At 42.1% G+C, this 22,438-nt stretch overlaps 1 protein-coding gene across 3 annotated transcripts in view; it reads right to left on the reverse strand.

Moving 5' to 3' along the window:
- ets1 (v-ets avian erythroblastosis virus E26 oncogene homolog 1) overlaps positions 1-22,438 on the reverse strand; it is a 102,306-nt gene that overhangs the window by 55,307 nt on the left and 24,561 nt on the right. Inside the window, exon 1 of one of the 3 annotated variants that reach the window (XM_059957184.1) lies at positions 13,117-13,568. The exons of the other annotated variants lie outside the window; for them this stretch is intronic. Within the exon in view, the coding sequence (XP_059813167.1) occupies positions 13,117-13,174 (58 nt within the window). The 5' untranslated portion in view covers positions 13,175-13,568. Of the gene's footprint in view, positions 1-13,116; positions 13,569-22,438 lie in introns of those variants that run through there. 3 annotated transcript variants of the gene reach the window in all.

Below are 22,438 nucleotides of genomic sequence, written 5' to 3' on the forward strand. Positions count from 1 at the left end.
TTTAAAGTCTGTCAGTTAATGTTGCATGCATCTAACCTTTGCTCTTTCCAAACTGTTGTCCCCTTCATTAAACAGCAATCAAACAATGACTGATATGAAACTATGGTTTACTTAATAACTAAATTTTGTTCACTTAAATAGAGATTGCTCCCATATCAGTTTTACAATAAGATATCTGCCTAAAACATCATTATACTAGTAGAGTACAAAGAGCCAAAATGTACTTTTTGCATGGATCTCTCAAAACTTGGTTAATATGTAGGTAGGGGGCCCATGATGTTGTGCAGTTACTGCCCCTTGTGTATGCAAAGATCTTTCCTCCACCAGTTGTCCCATTGCAAACTTATTGGTTCATATCGTGTGGGTTGATGGTTTCAACTTGGTGGGGATGTGACAATGAATGCTTAACCCCCTGTTCTACTCACTTTATACTTAAGACCGTGAGGCTAAGTACAGCTCCAATGCAATATTTAGGTTTGCTGGTGACACCACTGTTGTTGGCTGGGTCAAAGGTGGTGATAAATCGGCATTCAGGAGAGAGACTGGAAATCTGGTTGAGTGGTGCCACAACAATAATCTCTCACTCAACTTCAGCAAAACCAAAGAGCTAATTATTGACTAAAGGAGGAATAACCCGAGGTCCATGAGCTAGTCGGGGGTAATAATTAGTCAGGGAACCTGGAGGTCCATGAGCTAGTCAGGGAATCAGAGGTGAAAAGGGTCAGCAACTTTTGAATTTGTTGGTGTTATAATTTCAGAAGATCTGTCCTGGGACCAGCACGTAAGTGCCATTACAAAGACAGCACAGCAGTGATTACTATCTTAGAAGTTTGTGCAGATTCAGCAAACCTTAACAGATAAGTGGTGGAGATTATCATGACCTGGTATGGAAATGCCAATGCCCTTGGATGGAAAAATCCTACAAAACACAGTGGCTTTTGCTCAGTCCATTACAGGAAAAGCTCTCCTGAACACTGAGCACTTGTAGAAAAAGCATTGCCACAAGAAAGCACAATCCATCACTAAGGACTCCCACATTCCAGGCCACACTCAATTATCACTGATGCCATCAGGAAGGAGATACAGAAGCCTCAGATCCCATACACCCAGGTTCAAGAACAGTTATTACTATTCAACCATCAGGGTCCTGAACCAGCATGGATAGCTTCACTCACTTCAACTCTGAACTGATTCCACAGCCTATAGATTCTCTTTAAGGACTCTACAACTCATGTTCTCAGTATTATTTATTTACTGGTTTTTTTTTGTTTTTGCAGCTTGCCTTCTTTTTCACGTTCAAAGACTGGCAACCATTGATTCTCTTGCAGTTCACTACTCTACTGTGAATGCCTGAAAGAAAATGAATCTTGGGGTGGTAGATGGTGACATAAGCATACTTAGATAATAACTTTACATTGGACCTTGAACTTTGGATGTGCAAATAAAAGTCTGACCTTCAGTTGATCGCGGTGGGCAGCAAGGTGGGGTGGTAGGGATCCAGCTGACAGAATGAGACAAGGTGGGGGGGGGGATGAAGATAGGAGCAGGAAATCAGAACAAGGATTGGGTTGGAGCGGGAAGATGTCACAATTTGTCATTTTCAGTTGGGGCATCAGGAGTCAAGGACCCAACCAGATCAGGCCCAAGAAACATCTGTAACAGAGTGGGAATGAAGGTAGGTAAAAATATAAAGGTGCCTTTTGTTTGGGGGGGGGGGGGGGTCCATGCGTTGAGCTCAGTGTCTGTGGATCTGGTGAGCAAGGATGCAAAAGATCAGGTGAAAGCAGGCTTTGCCTCTCATTCACCTGTTCAATTGGACTATTGGTTTGAGGCCAAGCACATTCAAATGAATCTCGCGCTATGGATTTCTCCAGACCCAAAACTTCTGCAGTCCTATTCAGTGCAAATTCAAGTTCAACAACCAGATTCTTTGATCTTATTTCATGTGGTGCACAAAAGCATTGGGAGGCACCAAAGAATTTCTTGTCCATTATGAATTTGAGGGCACAAGGTCCTTGCCCTCATGAAAGAGCCCAGCTGTCAGCTTAGCGGATAACCACCCGAATACAGCCTTTTCCAATGGACTGACTGCTGAAGGTCACTGGCTTGCGGATAACCACCTGTTTGCTACAATGTGTGTGGCAACCTGTGCAGACGTCCGTGCCCACACACAACAGCACAGAAGAACACAGGGAGACGGACGTCAGTTGTAACCACATTTGACCTTCTAGTCTCTCCCTATATTTACCACTGATTTTCTAACCCCAATACTGAGGTGGTCATACCACCTCAATTGAACAGGGTCTCTGACCTTCATTAGAAAGATAAATAACACTTAAATAGGGTGGCGAAGAAACCTTGTGGAATGTCTGTGTTCATCAGTCGAGATATTGAGTATAAGGGTCAGGAAATCATGCTGCAGCTATATAATACTTTGATCAGGAGTGTTGTGTGCAGTTCTGATCGCCTCATTACGGAAAGGTGGGGAAGCTCTGGAGACAGTGCAGAAGAGGGTCACCAGGATGAGGGAATATTAGCTTTATGGAGATGTCATTTTCTCTGAGGGGAGTCCTGAGAGAAGTTTACGTAAATTACGAGAGTCATAGATAGGGTAGATAACCAGTGTCCTTTTCCCTAGGTAGAAATGACGAATGAGAAGAGGATATAGCTTTAAGGTGAGGGGAGGAGTAAGTTTAAAGGAGAAAGAATTCCCCCCCCCCCCCCCACAGAGAGTGGTGGATGCCTGGAACATACTGCCAGGGCTGGTAATGAAAGTAGACACAATAGTGGAACTTGAGAGGCATTCAGACAGCCACATTAAATTGCAGGGAATGGAGGGATGTTGATCACAGATAGGGTTAATTAAGAGCAATCAACAAACTGCCGAAGGAACTCAGTGGATCAAGCAGCATCTGTGAGAGGAAAAGAACAGTACATATTTAGGTTGCATTCAGATTTCCTTCCACAGATGCTGCTTAACCAGCTGAATTCTTCGAGCAGATTGCTTATTGCCTCAGATTCCAGGATGTGCATTACACTGTGTCATGCTGTACCCCTTGGAACGTGATGGGAATTCCAAGAACTTTTAGCAGACCTAACAAGATTTATTTCTAACTTTTAGGCTTCTACAGGATGCAAGGGGTTAAAATGAGGCAAGAACAAGCAGAACCAAATTTAAAGTCTAGAATGTACCTTTCTGAAAATACAGGTTGGACATCCCCCTGCAGATTAAGTAAGTATGCTCGATCAAAACATTAAGCAAGGGCACCCGTTAGGTGTGTCAACTACTTAGATTGATTGCATCTTCTCAGAACTTGGCAGCTGACAAAATGAGAAAGACCACAAGATATAGGAACAGAATTGGGCCATTCGGCCCATCTCGTCTGTTTCACCATTCCATCTTGGCTAATTGATTATCCCTCTCAACTCCATTCTCTTGCCTCCTCCCCATAACCTTTGACTCCCTGATTAATTGAGAACCTACAAACCTCTGCTTTAAATATACCCAATGACTTGGCCTCCACAGCCATCTGTGCTTAATGAATTCCACAGATTCACCACCCTCTGGCTAAAAAAAATTCCTCATCTTTGTTCTAATGGGACATTCTCTGTGCCCTCAGATCCTTGACTCCCCCACTTTTGGAAACATCCTTTCCACATCCACTCTGACTAGGCCTTTCAATATTCAATTGGTTTCAATTAGATCTCCCCTCATTCTTCTGAAATCCAGTGAGTACAAGCCCAGAGTCATCAAATTGTCCTCATCTGCATGCGCTTGGGTCAATATAAAATCCCACTGAAAAACATTTTGCCATTCTATAATGACAATTACATTGGCTTGGTCTCCTCAGCTCTGCCACTGTGACTTTAGCCATCTACATGTTTATCAATAAGATGGAATTAACATCTGCATTGCTCTTCTGATAACCTCACCACACTTTGAAGAACTTTACACCCCACTAATTGCTTTTGACACATGGTATTGGGAAATGCGGCAGCAAGTTTACAACATCAGTGTCCCAGAAACAGCAATGAAGCCAACAAGCTACAAACCACAAACAATGATTCAGAGGAACAGCGTAGATGTATTTGAGAAGAAACTAGTTGAGTACGTGTTGAAGAACAGAAGGTTGTGCTGATGCTGCAAAATGAAGAGAGATGAGGGAATGCTTGTGAGAGCACACACCAGGAGGGGTGAATGCTTGCTTTAAAAATAATTTCCATGCAATAAGAGTTACTTTAGTCTGCTAGAGTCTTTTACTCTGCTAATGCTGGCTGAAAGATAAATTATGGCCCAGAACACTGAAAACCTCTCTACTCTTTCATAATAACATACAAGACTATGGGAAAGTAGATGAATTTAACAAACATCTTGAAAGACAGCGCTCTCTTAGTAAAAAAGACTTCCTTCTGATGCCCCCCATAGTTCAAGTTTAATTGTCATTCAAACATACATGAAAACCCATGAATACAGACAAACAACAGTGCTACTCTGGGTCACAGTGCAAAACAGAGTACCAACAGTCACACACAGCACAAGGAACATATAGCATATGTAAGATAGCAGTAAAATACAGTCACACACCAAAAAATATATAGTCCATGTCCCTGAGTCCATGAATGTTGTAGCAGTCTGCAGTCAAACGCAAAACAGCTTGTCTTATGTCAAGTGAGTACTAGAGGACAGCACCAACTCAGTATGGATGCAGTGCAACACTGCCTCTGGGACTCCACTGGAGCACCCAACTCCAGTGCCTCCCCCTGGTGGCTGAAAACAAGCCACGCTGCAACTCGAGGCCTAGTCCTCACGACAATGAAGGCCATGCAGCTGGCCTGCTGCCTGCCCCCGCCAGTCATCAATAAACCAATGAAATGGCCTTCCACGCCATCGATGCCCAACAGGGTCTTGCGGTCACAAGAAAAACGACTAAGAAGCGCCACTCATTGTTAGACTGCACACCTCCTTCACCCTCTGCCCTCTGCCGCGGAGCATTCCACACCAAGTCCAGTTCTTTCAGTTTCTCCACCAACCAGAAACTCACTGACGGTGGAGACCTGCAGTACTTTAAGTTCTTAATGTCCATCAGGATCTTGCGATAATAAAATAAACATTTAAAAAGACAATAACAACTTTGATTGACCCTATCAAAGCCACTGTGTCCAAATGTGCCGCCATCTTACTCTAAGTGGCAAGATTATACTTTCCTCCAATCAGCTTGAAATTATGTCCATTAATATTAGCCAGTTCCATCCTGGGGAGAAAGGTCTCTGGCTACTTTTTTCCAATGTATTCCTCTGATCATCATGTACACCTCTATCAAGTCACCTTTCATCCTCCTTCACTGCAAAGGGAAAAGCCCTAGCTCCTTAAGCCTATCGTCATGAGACATGCTCTTTGGTTAATTCCTCCGCACCCTCTCTAACGCTTCCACATCCTTCCCATAATGAGGTGACCAGAACTGAACACAATATTCCAAATATGGTGCCTGGACAGGTCAAATGGAAAGGAACATCGCTCATGAAAGCTAATCTGAAGCAATCACCCAATCCATTTGAGGGACAAATAATCAGGGAGCAGATAATAAACAGTATGATATTAAGAAGTGTTGAGAAGTGGAGGGAGCTAGGTATGCAACTTTACTGATCCTCAAAGTCAGCAGAGCAGACAGCAGTACAATGCAATACATAACATTACTATGTACTATGCAAAAGTCTAAGGCACCCTAGCTATATACATGTGCCTAAGACTGTTATATTTTGTACAATTCAAGTGTAAATGATGCATTATTTTCATCCTATCCTCCAATCTGCAGGATATTTTCTCATCAAGCCCTCAGCTCCTAGCAAATCGCATGCCTTTCCACCATTTGTGTAAAAGAACATCTTAGATCTCAGTCCCTTGCACATTCGACACTTAAAGCTGCCTCTGCATACAATATTCAACAGTATTTTGCTATTTCAGTTTAGTGATCAGGAAAATGAAATAACTGCAAACAGAACCAGAAATGCTGGAAGAATTTAGCCAGTCGGGCAGAAAAGGAGGAAAGAGAAACAAGTCAACATTTTGGATCAACGACCCAATCCCCAGAGCCTTCTTTCTGACCTTACCTCGTTAATGAGATGACGAACTGCTCTTTTTCTAAACTGTGGTTGCATGGAATCTGCTTGGGCCGACCGAATGGACTGTGCATTCCAGCAGAATTATGTCAAGTAATCTCATCTGATATATGGAACTTTATTAAATTTATGTCATTGAACTGAGAGGTTCCAGTTAGAAAGTAATCTAATTGCAATAAGACACTGCATCATTATTTATGGGAGAGATAAATTTTGAATCCAGAGCCCGGGGCGGTACATTAAAACGGCGAGCAGAGTTTTTGGCCTCAGAGCTGCAAGATCATGTTCAGTTCTTACCATGCTGATCTGATCTCCTTGTAAACACATGACCTTCCTCCAATTGTTCCTAATGTGCAGGTGAGTGTTAAAATCTGGGCGAGTTGGTTAAGTATGAAGAGAATTAAATGGGATTAATGTAAATAGGTGATTGATGATCAGTGTGGACGTGGTGAGTCAAAGGACTTGTTTGCTGTATGCTTCTATAACACTAACACTTCGCTAAAAATGCATTCAAAATCTCACTACACACACAAAATGCTGGTGGAATGCAGCAGGCCAGGCAGCATCTATAGGAAGAAATACAGTCGACGTTTTGGGCTGAGACCCTTTGTCAGGACTAACTGAAATAAAAGATAGTAAGAGATTTGAAAGTAGGAGGGGCAGGGGAAAATGTGAAATGATAGGAGAAGACCGGAGGGGTGGGATGAAGCTGAGAGCCGGAAAGGTGATTGGCAAAAGGGATACAGAGCTGGAGAAGGGAAAGGATCATGGGACGGGAGGCCTAGGGAGAAAGAAAGGGGGAGGGGAGCACCAGAGGGAGATGGAGAACAGGCAAAGAGTGATGGGCAGAGAGAGAAAAGAGGGGGGGGGGGAATAAATAAAACAGGAATGGAGAAAGAAGGGGAGGAGGGGCATTAACAGAAGTTAGAGAAGTTAATGTTCATGCCATCAGGTTGGAGGCTACCCAGCCGGTATATAAGGTGTTGTTCCTCCAACCCGTGTGGCTTCATCTTGACAGTAGAGGAGGCCATGGATAGACATATCAGAATGGGAATTCAAAATCTCCCTCATCCTCCCACCACTGAAGTACAGGTCCAATGGTCACAGGAATAGGGAATACCTGGTTACTAAATAACTGCTTGTATGTTTGTTCAAGTTTACAGTGAACAATCATATTATTGTTGTAGAAAACAGAGGAACAGCCTAGTCTGCTTATCAGTTTGACCTAAATAAGAGCAGCAGCTTGCTTGTACCCCAGAATAACGCTCACGTTTTGTTACTTTGCTGCGAACAACAGAATGCAAATAAAGTGGGGGCTACAAATGAGAGTTATCCTAGAGCTTAATGAAACAGAAATCTGAGCAGGGACATGATGCAACAGCTAGAAATAAAGAAAGGTTTGGATAAAATGGGCCTTCAAGATTTTCAGCCATGCACACAAAGTTACGGATGAAAAATGAGTGCAGTGGAAGAAAACAGCAACATAACAGATTACGTGGGCTACACAATAAAATTTAACTACCATAAGAAACTAAACATGTCTTGTCAACAAGTATATTCAAAATTATAAACCAGTCTAAGGATGGACTTCTGGATTGTGAACAGTCTACCTGGAGGTGCAGCATGTGGAATATTGTTCAGAGCTTTATTAAAAGCAATGACCATTTTGACCCTAGTGTTCATTGCACAGATATATTCTTAGTTCAAAAGATCCCTCAAACAGCAGTTAGAGATGTAGGCATCTAATGTTTTTTCAGCATAAGTTTAAGGAACAGTGACAAGACACTGTAGAAAGCTTACTGAATCAAATGAAAGGGAACAGCCTTGAAATTCAATCTATCACTTTCCTGACGCTCAACTGTCATGGAAAATCACCTTTGTGCTGTTTCAACAGCTCAGAAGAATTGCCAAACCTGACAGCATTAAATGAAGAGAAACTTTGCTGTGCTCTATGTGTAATACATACAGCCTCAAAACCTGTGCAGCTGAGATCTCATCAGCCTTGCCTTGTAGGTGTGAGCGAACACCACCAGCACTCTTCTCTACCTGGTCTCTGTGTTAACTTGATGGTGGTAGCATCAATGATTCCAGGTTTACTGACAGGGATCCCAAGAGGTTACATCACTTGCAAGAGAAATATTCAAGGCATGCTCAGAGGCACAACAAGGCACTGCAGCAGGAGGTTACTGAAGGTCTCTGTAAGGTCATGGGGTGCAATGTCAGCAAATGCCTGCCTGCCCTCCTCCTGTGGAGATGAAGACAGATGAAGTTTGACTTTGTGGAGTGGGCACCACTGACATCCCCACCCCCACCCCCAATGAGCAGCAAGATAACTCATCTCTCCAGCCAGGAGCTGGGCTGATCCTGAGGCCAGAAAGCTGAGAACAAGGATGACCTTGACTCTCCCTGTAAAGATGCAGGTCCAGTGCAGACTTGTTAATGAGGTTTTATGGTGTCAGGTGACAATAATGACAATGATACAGAAGCACAACCTACATAGATGTCGTACATCCAGGGTGCACCGGGATCCAGAATTCACTCACTGAATAGATGGGAGAGGCAAAAACCCTCAACATATTCAAACAGTACTTGGATGTAAGGGTGAAGAACTGCAATTTGATGGTCTACAGACCCAATACAGCTGGACAGCTATTTTCCAACTGATAGGTGGAAGGAAAGTGCAGAGTTGAGAGTCCATTACCACCTTCCTCAAAGTTTGTTATGCCTAACAGTTTGTGTCTTCTGCATGTTTGTAAATGATGCTTACGCACCCCTGTCCAAATCACTGTATTGTAAATTAAGCAGTGGTTCTCCTACAAATCATTGGGGAACTTGTGGTATGCTTCCTTCCCACGCTCTGTTGTTCCTAACTTTGCCAATTTTCTGTCCAGGCTCTCTTAGTCCAAAATTTTCCATCCTGATTAACAAGTTAATTTTGTGGCCTTATCAAATACCTATTGGAAGCCTTGCTCTACCATATGAATCATATTTCCCTCATTACCCATTTCTATTACTTCATCAAGAAACTCTATTAAGCCTGTTTCTCCTTCTGTAGATGCTGACTGGCCTGCTGAGTGCTTTGACCTTTACTATTTTATTTCAGGTTTTCAGCATCTAGTTTTTTTTAGCCTCAAGTGAAACTGCATTTACCTGGTTTTGAGTTGTGAAACCTTGCGTGTGCAACACCCATGGTATTGTCACTAAACATCCCACCAGCTCAAAAGAACAGGTTTGCATTCTGCTCCATCATTTGTAGCTGGCTCAGCCCCTGGACCAACAGATTAATGGATAGGAAAAGCATAGAGAGATATTGGTCAAATCTGGGCAAATGGGACTAGCTCAAGTATACATCTTTGTTGGCATGCAGGAGATAGGCTGAAGGACCTGTTTCCATCCTGTATAATTCTGTGACACACTGACTTGGTCCCCATGCATCCTTAAATGGGAAAGGCGAAGAAACCCAGCTCTAGAGTTTTATCCTTATTCTCTATCCAGTCCCTTCACGTCCATCTGGTGCCATTAATACTGGACAACAAAGATTTTGCTTCCTGAATACTTTTACCTATATTGTATGCATTTTGGGCTGCTGATTATGCAAATCACCATTTTTTCTGAAATTGACAAAATTTGTTATTGCAATTCATAATTCAAGTCAATTAAAATGTTGCCCATAACGTCAGCTGAAAATTTTTCTATCTTGTCCAGGCTTGCCTGGGCATGCTTAGGCAAGGTGGATGCTGCATGGCAGGGCAGGTTTTAGAAAGGTTATAAAAGCATCATACACACAATGTTCTAGGCATTGCGCATGCTCTGCGTGTGTAGCATATTGTGTGTACTCAGTATAATAAAGCAATTGCATATTCAGGAGTATTTGAGATAACAAGATGTCTCGACAATGTTGCAACAGCTGTGATACTTTGTTATATTTGTAGTGAGTATATGCTTAATCTCAGAGTCAAAACATGACTCCTCTTATTAAGAAAGCCCATGAGCTCCACTTTGGGTGTAAAATTGGTGACCAAGACAAAGCCTGGATTCCTCACATTTTCTGCATTCCCATTTAGACTTCTTCCCTGCAAATCTTGGCGCTGTCACTGACGAGCATGGTGAAAGATTTCACCGGAACATTGTGGTAATAGAGAAACAGTATGAGGGCAACTGGAATTTATCAATGCTGGCTGATTATTGTTGGACACTTAAGCAAGAAGCCTTAAGTACAAATGAAAATCATCAACAAAACTGTTTCAGCTCAGTTGAACTCTAGCAAAGCATAGGCAGTTATGCAATTAAATAAATTATATTCAATAAAAATTAATTTCTTGTTTCTCCAAATTCACACTTTCAAATAAAAAAATGTTGTCCAGTGTAATCGACTATGATGTTCCCATGGTTAAATAGAACTTCCTTGGAGTACTCCCATAAAATGCCACTGATCGGTCTTGTCCACTCTGCCAATTCCAGTATTAACAGGACGAAGAATAGACCAGTCCAATGCTTTCCTTTGCATCCAGATTAGAGCTTTTATGAATTAATGTTCTAAGTTTTAAGTGCACTGTTCTTCTGAGTGTCTAGGCACTGTGTGATCCACACACAAAATGCTAGTGAAACTCGGCTTCTCAGCCAGCATCTGTGGCAGGAAAATGACAGTCAAATAGAGTAGTGAGACCTCTTCAAAGTGGGCATAGCTTGAAAGGACTTCGCAGTGGAGCAGCAAAATGGACACTCAAGCGACTGCAGTTCCTGGGACTTGGAGCGACACTCAAGCATCCACAGTCCCATGCGTCTCTGCAGTATGTATAATCTAATGGGCCCCATTCACTGCAATCCACTCCGGGCATCCAAAGGCACACACATACCCGTGCTAATGCCGGCCAATAGACTCCGCCACACCCCCTCAGCGGCAACACCGGCCCCTTTCGAGTTTGATGAAGGCATTAAATGGTAGGGCGAGTGCGGCAGGATTCAGAGGGAGTCGTTCCAGAGGAGTCCCCCACCCTATCCCGACCCCAGTCATTTACTCTGCTGTTCTTTTCGCTGAGGGTGGAGTCAGTTTGGGGAAGTAGCGAACGTTATTGTATGCTAATGAGGCTATTTTAGAGCGCATATTTAAAGTCACATTCGGATGTGATGTCAGAAATAAGGCAGCCAGAAATATTACCGAGAAGTCCAATTCAGTGGCCTTGTGCTGCCCCGATGCCGCAGTGAACTGCTTCAGACAGTAAATACGCATCCCTCTGCCAAATTCCTCCTAAATCTTTGTTAATCAATACCCATAACCCCTGCACCTCAAAGCTGGAATTTAAAACCCTTCCTTCTCTGTGGCTGTATTTGGAGTTAAAATCTGAGACTGAGGAGCCCAGTTCAGTAAATGAGGTCGTTGCTTTGTAAGACAGCACACGTCAGAACAAGATTTGTCTGCCTGTTTGTGAACAATTAAACAAACACGTTAACTCCCACCCAGTGGTGGTCTGACCATAAACCAAATTGGAGAGGGGAGGGAGTTCCTGGAAATCTTTTAAAAAAAAACAGAATTTCACGTGATAACTAAAACTATAGCAATTAAGATATAAATGCAATGTTCCTGAGCTCGGTCACAGTAACCACAATCTTTTCAGAATCATAGCTGCAGTTCACACCCTCGGCATCTCAGTCCCGTTATCTAATGAGAAACGTCGCCAGGATCATGGCTCCTCTTAAGTCGGCTTCAACTCACCGGTGCAGCTCTCGTACAAGCAACAGTTTGGAGAACACATTTAGTTGTCACCTAAAATTCTTGCTTTAGGCGTCATCTAAATGCAAGAATTTGTTCTCTCCGAGATCCCTTTAAGTTTGACTTCAAATGACAATATCACTCAGCATTGACACACGAGAGGCTGCAGATGTTGTAATCTGAGCAAAAAAAAGGCAAGGTGCTGAAGAAATACAGAATTCATGCACTGACTGACTACCTTTGAAATAACGAAAACAACTGTCTGCACAAACCGGTTCCCTCAGTGCATCCTTTCTGCGCTTTGAAGATTTTTTTTGCACACAATATTGCGGGTTGTAATTTTACAATAACATTGAGGATTTAATCCTTAACACTGGTCCATCGTGACTTTTTCAAACAGCTGCCAATCTGGGACACGCCTACATCAAAGGTCTCGGAAACACATCGCCCATCCTCCTATTGTGATCGCCGTAATATAAACCAACCCCCACATTTAGGGATAAATCAAAAAAGGGCTGGAAGAGGTTAATGTATAAAACAAAGTGCTCCGTGTGAAGTGCAGGTTTCTAAGTATAACACAGCCCAGAGCTGGTTCCGTGATTTTAAGAGCTATAAGTGCAATAAACATGCGCTGCGCAGTTTGGAGCTAAGCCAGAGCCCCGTGAAAGCCGGGTTGCGAAACTCCAATAATAAACCAACTGAAAATGTTAAATAAAAGGAAAAAGACTCGAGTTCAGGTCAGGGCACAATGTCCTCTCATTACTCTTTGAGATATGGGGAGAACACACTGACAGTTCAGTCAGAAGACGTGCTGGTTCCGGGTCCAACAGGTAGAGTGCGGGTCTGAGGGCGCGACAATTCTCAAGCACATCACCCCCACATACACAGACACACATATGCACTAACAAACAGAGACATATACACGATAAACACATATAGACAGACAGATGTGTACACAAACGCGGTACAGATATATGTACATGCATACAAAGACACATACCGACACAGAGTCACAGACCTATGTCAAATTTAGCTCAACAAAACTGCGGCAGAACTGATACAATTATATGTAAAAAGTTGCGGGGTATGCAATTTAAGAATAAAGTATCAACCCTGAATGCACTGGGATGCCGAAACCCACATTTAAAGCGCCGAACGGCGCTCGACCTTGCAGTCCAAGGAAGACACGATCACAATGCGCCTACCCCGGGTGATAACCCGCGGACTGTCCCGTTCACGAATGCACACCCACCGCATAGAGACAGAGCGGGTTGCACGCAGTCACTCACCATCAGCCTTCTCCGTCTTAATTATAGTCAGAGCCGGCTGCTCGACAGCTGCCTTCATCGTCCTCTTCTCACACTGCGAGCCGAGGCTCAGCAACTTAGCACAAAACTGGTGAAAAGTTTGGTGGGGGTGCTGCCGGCGAAAGGAGTTGGGTAGTGCGCCGCTTTCTCTTGTTCTCTCTCCAAAATCCTTTTGCGGAGGTGAATTCTCACTGATGAGGCTGAGCCACTCACGGATTCAGGGCGTCGCTGAATGTGTGAGTACGCTGACTGGGTTTGACTTGCATTGAGCTCGAGCTCTGCCCACGGACTGCTCCAACAGTCGCAACTCGGGCTCAATCGCTGAAAGTTTTTTTTACTGTCAAGATCTCTGTGAGGACTCCCACTGCACTTGCCTGATAATTAAATCTCCCCCCTTCTGTGGCGGATCAGGCGGATGTGACGCCAAGCTAGTTACCGCATTTTTTTTCTGACTTTTTTTTCTTTCAGTGTCTCTTCTGGGGAAGTGTGTGCGTTTTAACAGATTACAATCGCTGTTTCCTCTCTTCCCATAACCTCCCAGACCTAGCGGCTCATGTGTTTACACTGAAATATTGGGAAAAAAATGACTAATTTGTAATTTGGGACCTCTCCACTCTTCTAAAGCCACAGCTGGGCAGAAAGAACAACATTAAAAATAAAGCTCACCGTCCTGCCATCAGTACTTTATAACCGCCAGCTATTCCCTACAACACTGCTCCTACTTCAGCTTCAAAGTTTAGCCTCGCTCTGTTCTTAGACTTCTTGAGGAGTATCGTGTTGTGCATTCTTCTGCAAACAAGAGCCCAAATCTATCTACTCCTGATCTGCCCCTCAGTAGGGAAATAAAAAGTTGGAGTTGGTGTAAAGATGCTAACACAATTCCATCACCCAAGCCTCCACAACGGGCTGAGCACCCTTGTGAAATTTTCACTGAAGATGTTAGTATAGAGTCAATAGAGAATTTTTGGAGGAGACAATGCAGACAGACCTAATTCAAAATTCAACACCCACACCATACGTTTCATTAGCCTAGATTTCAGGGAATGCATTCCTGGGCTTTGTAATGTCTCCTGGAATGTAATTTGTAAAAGTTTGATAAATCAACTCCCTTCAATGCTTACAACTATTGACAGTACCTTTTCAATGCACCAGGGCTGTGCATAGCTGAAGCACAACTCAGTTATACCAGGGATAGAGTCATAGAATACTATGGCACAGAAGCAAGCCAGGCCCATCAGCCCATCTAGTCTGTGCCAAACCTTTACTCTGCTTAGTCCCCTAGTCCCATCCACCTGCACCAAAACCATAGCCCTCCTTACCCCTCCCATCCATGTCCCTATCCAAATTTCTTTTAAATATTGAAGTCAAACCTGCATCCACCAATTCCACTGGCAGATCATTCCACACTCTCACCACCCTTTGAATGAAGAAATTTCCCCTCATTGAATTGACTTTATTACTTACATCCTTCACATACATGAGGAGTAAAAATCCTTGTTAGGTCACTGTCTAAATGTCCAATGTGCAATTTATAGTATTTTGTAATAAATAATAAGTACAACAGGACAGTCAATATAGCAGAGAAATACAATTGTATCGGCGTGAATTAATCAGTCTGATGGCCTGGTGGAAGAAGCTGTCCCAGAGCCTGTTAGTCCTGGCTTTTATGCTGCAGTTCCTTTTCCCGGATGGTAGCAGCTGGGACAGTTTGTGGTTGGGGTGACTTGGGTCCCCAATTATCCTTTGGGCCATTTTTACACACCCCTCTCTGTCATGTTCCCTTTAATAATTTCACCCTTAATCCTAGTCCTCATCACCCAACCTCAGCGGAAAAGGCCTGCTTGCATTTACCCGGTCTATATCCCTCACGATTTTATATACCTCTATCAAATCTCCCCTCCGTCCCCTACGCTCTATGGGCTAAAATCCCAATCTATTCAGCTTTTCCCTATATCTCAGATCTTCAAGTTCCACTAATATCCTTGTAAATTTTCTCTGTCTTCTTTCAATCTTTTTGACATTGGGTGGTGGGGTGGCGATATGCCTCTATCAAAGAGGGTGGAAAGAGCTCCTTCCTTCTGCAAGTCACCCTTGGGCAAGGTGTGGCACCTGCTTAGCCCCCTCCCCCTCTGATCAGGGTCATGTGAAGCCATGGGAGCAGGTGGTGGATGGTCCTGTGAGCAGACAGTGCAGATCACAAGTCCTGGTTATGTAACCACTGACAACAGGCAGACAATCTCTGAAGAGTATTGATAATGGCTGGGGTCACCCGTCTTGTCAATACACATTCCAGAAGAAGGCAATGGCAAACTACTTATGCAGAAAAATTTGCCAAGAACAATCAATGTCATAGACTATGATCATCTATGTCATACAACATGGCACAAAATGATGATGATCTCTTTATATCAATTCATGACACATAAAGCTCAGTTTTTTATTAGTTTCTTTGATCATTTCCTGAGCCTGCCCATTACTTATTAATGTAGATTGAAACCTCAATCTCCTTGGGCTTCCCCTTGTTTACAGTTTTATTTTATCAATGCAGTAAGCACACAGTTCTTTTTATCCTTTACTGGTCCAAAGCCAGGTAATGATTGCTGACTATGGACTACTGAAGTCTATGAGCAGTTAAACATGATCATAACTTTGAAGATCAGATTGATAATTTGCTTTGAACAGACCAACACTGGATTCCAGCACCAGAATGCACCTTCATTCTATCCTTCTATGAACTCACCACTGTCAAACTCCTCAATCAATCATAAATCTGTGTACCTTTACACTGGTCCTTTTGATTTACTTTTCTTTATTAATAAATTAAACTAAACAGGCCTAAGTTGTAGAAGTCCTTTTCTAGACTTTTAAACATTCTCCTTTAAAATGCTTGATCAAGAGTTTAATCATATGCCCTAATGTTTGTAGGATTTGTATGTTAAACATTGTTATTGTTATTACGTTGAATCTGCGTGCTTTTAAAAGCCATAAAGTTTACCTGCTGTTTAGTACACTAGGTATCAAACTTGAAGGTGGAAGTTTATCAGATAAGGGCCAAGGCAAGTGACAATTTCCCACATCTCATCTACTAAAACTCTACCAATTTCTTGTCTGAGCTAGGCGCTTAACAAGCCTTTATTGCAGTCCCTGCAGGAAGATCCTACTAATCCATCTAAGGCCCAGTATTAAAAAGAGTGGGTTACATTATCATATTTGCTCAGTGTGAGCTCACTACAGGATGTGAAACTAACCAATAGTCTAACAATTGACTGCAAAGACAGCAACTGTGTTACTTAGAAAATGGAAAATGAAGCAAGTTATCTCGTTTGATAGGGGCAATTGAAGTGTAAGAACCAGCAATGCTGAGCAGGAGTGCCTTGCTTTCTTTCCTGGAGACAGCAGGACTAAACAGAGTCATTGAGAGCATTTTCCCAGGTTCTCCAAATTGCAGAGTCCATTCCCAAAAATTCACAGATACTTTCCAGCAGAAATCACTGGACATCAGTCAGGAAAAGACACACTGGGCATTTTGTTTTGTCCTAGAGCTGTTTTCATGTTTTCATTGTTGCCTTAAGTGAAATAATCTGACTCAGTTGCTCACTGCCCAGCCAGTGTATGAAGGGAATATACTGTACAGTTGATAATAACAGCAATAAATCAAATTTGGCCAGCAAGATATATATATATATATATATACTGTGAAAAATTCTCAGGCACATATATAGCTAGGGAGCCTAAGACTTTTGCACAGTACTGCATTTGTCAATATGGAGTGGAGAGTGAGTTTGTAAATCTGGCAGGAACAACGGATGTTGGGAATGGTGAGGGGGAAGTGCATGAGAGGGGTATGGGAGAGGTGGCAGAGAAGGAGTGCTGGTGGTGGGGGGTGGTGTGGGGGCAGACACACCCAGCCCTGAAACGCCAGGCAAGGTAATTTGATACCAGACAACTGGTTTGTTGATCATTACAGAATGTCTCTCTGGTGTTTCCTGCTCCCTCCCCACTCCTTTCCCCTTTTCCCAACCATGATTCCCCTTTCCCTGCCCCCTTCCCACTCTCAGTCCATATTAGACACACATATCAGAATCATGTTTATCATCACTCAAATACGTAATTGTCTTTTTGTGGCAGCAATACAGTGCAATACATAAAATGACTACAGTACTATTAGGCACTTTACCTGTGTGTGCCTAAGACATTTGCACAGTACTGTATAAATATATTATATATATATAAAAATACTTCAATCGTCTCTTCTGTGGCATTATGGTATCTTTTCAGTTGATGTTTATTGCAGAATTTATGGAGTGCTGCATTACTTGGAATATGATCTTTTACATGAGAAGTTCAATTAAAGCCTTAGCCGGCTGCCTAGAACAGTGTTAAAGATACCAAAATATCTAGATACTATCTCTGGAGATTTGTCTCAGTTTTTGGATCAACAGTTAACCCTAAACCAATATCAATGAAAACAAAGCAGATAATGTCACTATTTATCCCAGAGCTGCTCGCAAATTTTCTACATCATAACAGTGATGAAGCTTCAAAAATATTTATGGTTCCAAAATGTTTTGTTTTATTCCAAAAAATGCCATGCAGCAGGGAGGAGATTATGTAATCCTAAATCTCTCAATGGACAGGGCTCAGCAGTGAGACAGAACAAGATCAGTTTGGAGAGCATGAGATGGTGGCAGCATTGATACAACACATTCAGCTGTAACCACAACGTTAGCAGAAGCTAACTGACAGTTTCAAAAAGCAATCAACGTGGTTTCAGCTCATGATCACAGAGTTTTCATTTGAAAATAAGTAACAGAGACTTCATGCATTAATTTGGTAATGTGCACAACATCTCTTGATCATAATTAGCATAAGAAGAACACTGAAGTACAGAAACATGAAGGGGAATTCCAAATGTTGGAGACACTCATTTTATCAGCGCACTTCATGGACTTGGATACTACTTAACATTTTAAAGTAACTTACTTTACATCTTATTTTAAATATTATAAAGTGAAAATCCAAAGAAAATTTGTTTGTCATGATCCATCCAGATTGTACACATGTTGTCTCAACAATCATTTTCCAACATTCTTCCACTTCTATTCAATTCCCTAGGCCAATTGACTCTGTCTTAGTTTCACTCTGACTGAAGTTTACTGAGTAAACTCTACCCTATTCAGCTCTTCATCTTTTCAGCTCTGCCCCTTTCCAAATTTCTCACTTAACAGTGACATCTTTCACTTTCTCCATCAATTCCAATTGGAACTATTCATGCTGGAACTTCTGTCTCATCCACTATTACACCTCGACATAATACCCAATCTCACCTCTGCGCACACACTCTACCTCTTTTACAAACTGATGCTCTTTCCCTCTCCCCTCAAATAACTCTGTTACCTTACCTCACTCCAGTCTGCTGCTGGTATGGGCCTTCCCCAAAACCAACTAATAATTCCTCCACCAAAAGACTCTCAGTTAGAGAATCTAACTTCATTTTCCCTTCAATCCCTTAATCATCAGACCATGTATTTCTCTCACTGATTTTTTTGCCCTCCTCTTTCCCTACTTGATATTATACATGTATCTGGCTGTTCTTTCCTCATCATCGCTCACTCTGGAAGTGATTCTAGCTCCTTGATACTGAATTCCCAACAAAACAGGAAGCTCCATATGGAGGACAGGCTTTCTACCACTAATGTTGGAAAAGGTTTGGGTAAGAAACATGGACTTGATCGAGTTAACATTATCACATGTGTAACAATGAGACTGCAGAAATGGAAATAATGGTCCTTACTGAGTTTTCGTACTGTGTACTGACATAGAAATTACCAATTCGACACACTTTTACATTGTAATGCAATCTTAACTGGCCTCTGTTGTCCTGTCCCTCATACACTTGGGATCTTCTGTTCTTCATAAATTTGGTATCAGCCAGCTGCTGACTCACTCCAGAACTTGCCTACATAATAGCTCTGCCTATTGCTTCAGTAATACACTGCCTTTTCAATTCTCACTCTGGTTTTTCAATCCCTCTATGGCATCAGCCACTATACTACTATCTCTATCAGCAGTACAGTTTTCCAAGAACTCCCTTGCTCTTCTGACTCCGCCCTCTGATTCATTCCTCAACTTAATTTTCCATTATTTGGAGCCATGTCAGCAGCTGCCAAGTTCTGGTCCTAAGTTCTAGAATTCCCTCTCTGCAGCTCTCTGTCTCTAAAGCTATTTTTAAAAAGTTTGTTGCATAACTGCTCCAATGATTTCTTATGTGGCTTGGTATCAAACTTTCTTTCAAAATGCTACTGCTTGTTTGCTCCATGAAAGACACTGTATAAATGTTTTTTTTTATTGTTGGCACATGAACACATTAATGATCTGTTGCCATTATCTGTTATAACAAATTAATTGTCCTTCACATGTCTAAAGATACAGGCCGGTTCTTGCAAACACGAGGAAATCTGCAGATGCTGGAAATTCAAGCAACACACACAAAATGCTGGTGGAACGCAGCAGCCAAAAAGCATCTATAGGAAGAAGTACAGTCGACGTTTTGGGTCTTTGCCTGAAATGTCGACTGTACTTCTTCCTATAGATGCTGCCTGGCCTGCTGCGTTCCACCGGCATTTTGTGTGTGAAGCCAGTTATTGGATGTCATCTCAGATTAAGTGAATAAATGACAAAGGATCAATGTTGAGCTCAAAAATATGCACACATGGCAAAATAAACTGCTGTAAGGACTCATTCGTCAGGAAGGATGTGTCTTGACCCAAAGCCTTTCCCTCAAAATTGGTTCTCAGCTCACTGAGTTCCTCTACCAGTTTGTTTTATGCGCTACTCTATATTCAGCATTGGCAGTTTCTTGTGACTCCAACCTGGGCACATAAGACCGCAAGGCAAAGGAGCAGAAGTAGACCATTCGGCCCATCAAGTCTGCTCTGCCATTTGATCATGGCTGATCAATTTCCCTCTCAACCCCATTCTCTGGGCTTCTCTCCGTAACCTTTCATGCCCAGGCTTATCAAGAATCTATCAGCCTCTGCCTTAACTACACCCGATGTATGCCACATGTCTTACTGTGTTTAATAATGAATGTTCTGATAGATATCTAACAGGAAATTCAAAGAATTTAAGAAAATAGTAAATGTAAGAGTGCTCATGTACCTTTTAACAAGGAACAGTCAGCAGTTCAGTGTTAATTTTACTTTATTTGGGAAAATCAGCGTTGATATTCAAACTGTAGCATGATCAGAGATCATTTGAATTCAGTAAGGATGAGTTGCTCAATCTCCATCTCAGTTTATCTTATTTTATGCTTTCTCCTTTCTGTTTTTAATCTTTCACTATGTAAACTCCCTGAGCCATCTTAATAATCGCCATTTCACGTTTCCATTTGACCTTGTCCCATTACTACTGTCATCTCAATCAACGATGGTGCTGTCTCTGATCACCTTCGTGTCCCTCTGCACTCACATTTCCCTTCCCCTTCAAAGCCATTTCCTTCTGACTCTCCAGATTCATGCATTTTTTTGTCCTTCCAAGATTTGTTGTTTATTCCTTTGCCTTTCATCACATATTTTGCTCATTACTGACCAGTTTAAATGCACCTTGGAATCCAATTTTGAAGCCCTCGTCCTCAATAAAACTGCTACCCTCACTGCTTTCCATTGTGCAGTGATCACCTTCAGTTTCTCTAGCTCTAAAGAAGAGAGCAAGTCCTTTAGAGCACTGAGGCCTGGCCTGATAAGTGACATACAGAATTGTTGCCATTCAAGTGCCAGGCAATGATGCCTCCAAAAATAGAGTCTAATGACCTAACCTTGACCTTTAATAGTATTATCATTATCAAATCTCTCACAATCAACATGCTGGGGTCGCCACTGAACAACATGTTAACTACGTTATCCACATTTTTTTAAATCAAAATATACTTTATTCAAAACAAAGGAGAATCAATGGATGTTTACTTGGATTTTCAGAAAGCCTTTGCCAGGGCGCTGCACGTGAGGTTGCTAAACAAGATAAAGGCCCATGGTATTATAAAAAAAGATAATAGCATGGATATAAGATTGGCTGATTGGCAGGAGGCAAATAGTGAGAATAAAGAGGGCCGTTTCTAGTTGGCCTCTGCTGACTAGCAGTGTTCTGCAAGGGTCAGTGTTTGGACTGCTTCTTTTCATGTTATATGTCAATGATTTGCATGACAGAATTCATGGCTTTGTGACCAAGTTTACAGATGATACAAAAATAAGCGGAGAGGTAGTTTGTGTTGAGGAAGCAGGGATTGTGTTAAAGGACTTAGACAGATGAGGAGAATGGGCAAAGAATTGACAGATGGAATACCATGTCAGGAAGTGTATGGTCATGCATTTTGGTAGAAGGAATAAAGGCATAGACTATTTTCTAAATTGGGAGAAAGTTCAAAAATCAGAGGTGCAAAGGGACTTGAGCGTCTTGATGCAGGATTCTCTAAAGGTTAACTTGCAGTTTGAGTCAGTGGTAAGGAAGGCAAATGCAATGTTAGCATTCATGTCAAGGGGACTAGAGTATGAAAATGCTGAAGCTTTATAAGGCATTGTTCAGACTGCACTTAGAGTATTATTAGCATTTTTAGGCCCCTTATCTAAGAAAGGATCTGCTGGCATTGGAGAGGGTCCAGAGAAGGTTCATGAGAATGATTACAGGAATGAAATGGTTAATGTAGAAGATCGTTTGATAGCTCTGGGCCTGACCTCACTGTTCAGAAGAAAAAGAGGGGATTTCATTGAAACCTATTAAAACTCCTAAAATGGTGGAGTCTAGGACCAGAGGGTATTGCCTCAGAATAGAAGGATGTCCCTTTAAAACAGAGATGAGAAGGAATTTCTTCAGCCAGAGGGTTGTGAATTTGTGGAATTTATTGCCACAGACAGCTGTGGAGGACAAGTGAATGGGTGTATTTAAAGATGAGGTTGATATGTTCTTTATTAGTAAGAGTATCAAAGGTTATAGGGGGAAGGCATGAAAATGGGGTTGAGAGGGAAATTAAATCAGCCATGATGGAATGGTGGAGCAAACTCAATGGACTAACTGGCTTAGTTCAGTTCCTGTGCGTGATGGTCTTATTTTATGGTGTCAAGTCCGTGAGTTCTTTGTAGTTAGTTGTGAAGGTGAATGCAGTTGAGACAAAGGAAAAGAGTTTATGAGGATGATTACTGTGGAGAAAGTAAGTCAAGGCCATCTTTGCTTTTGACCATTTCAGGGGAAACTTATCAGTTTTGGAGTACTTTATACCTCACCTCATAAAAAATGAGATGCAAACTTGAAT

Source organism: Hypanus sabinus, chromosome X2 (genome assembly GCF_030144855.1).
Source record: "Hypanus sabinus isolate sHypSab1 chromosome X2, sHypSab1.hap1, whole genome shotgun sequence".
NCBI classification, from domain to species: Eukaryota; Metazoa; Chordata; class Chondrichthyes; order Myliobatiformes; family Dasyatidae; genus Hypanus; species Hypanus sabinus.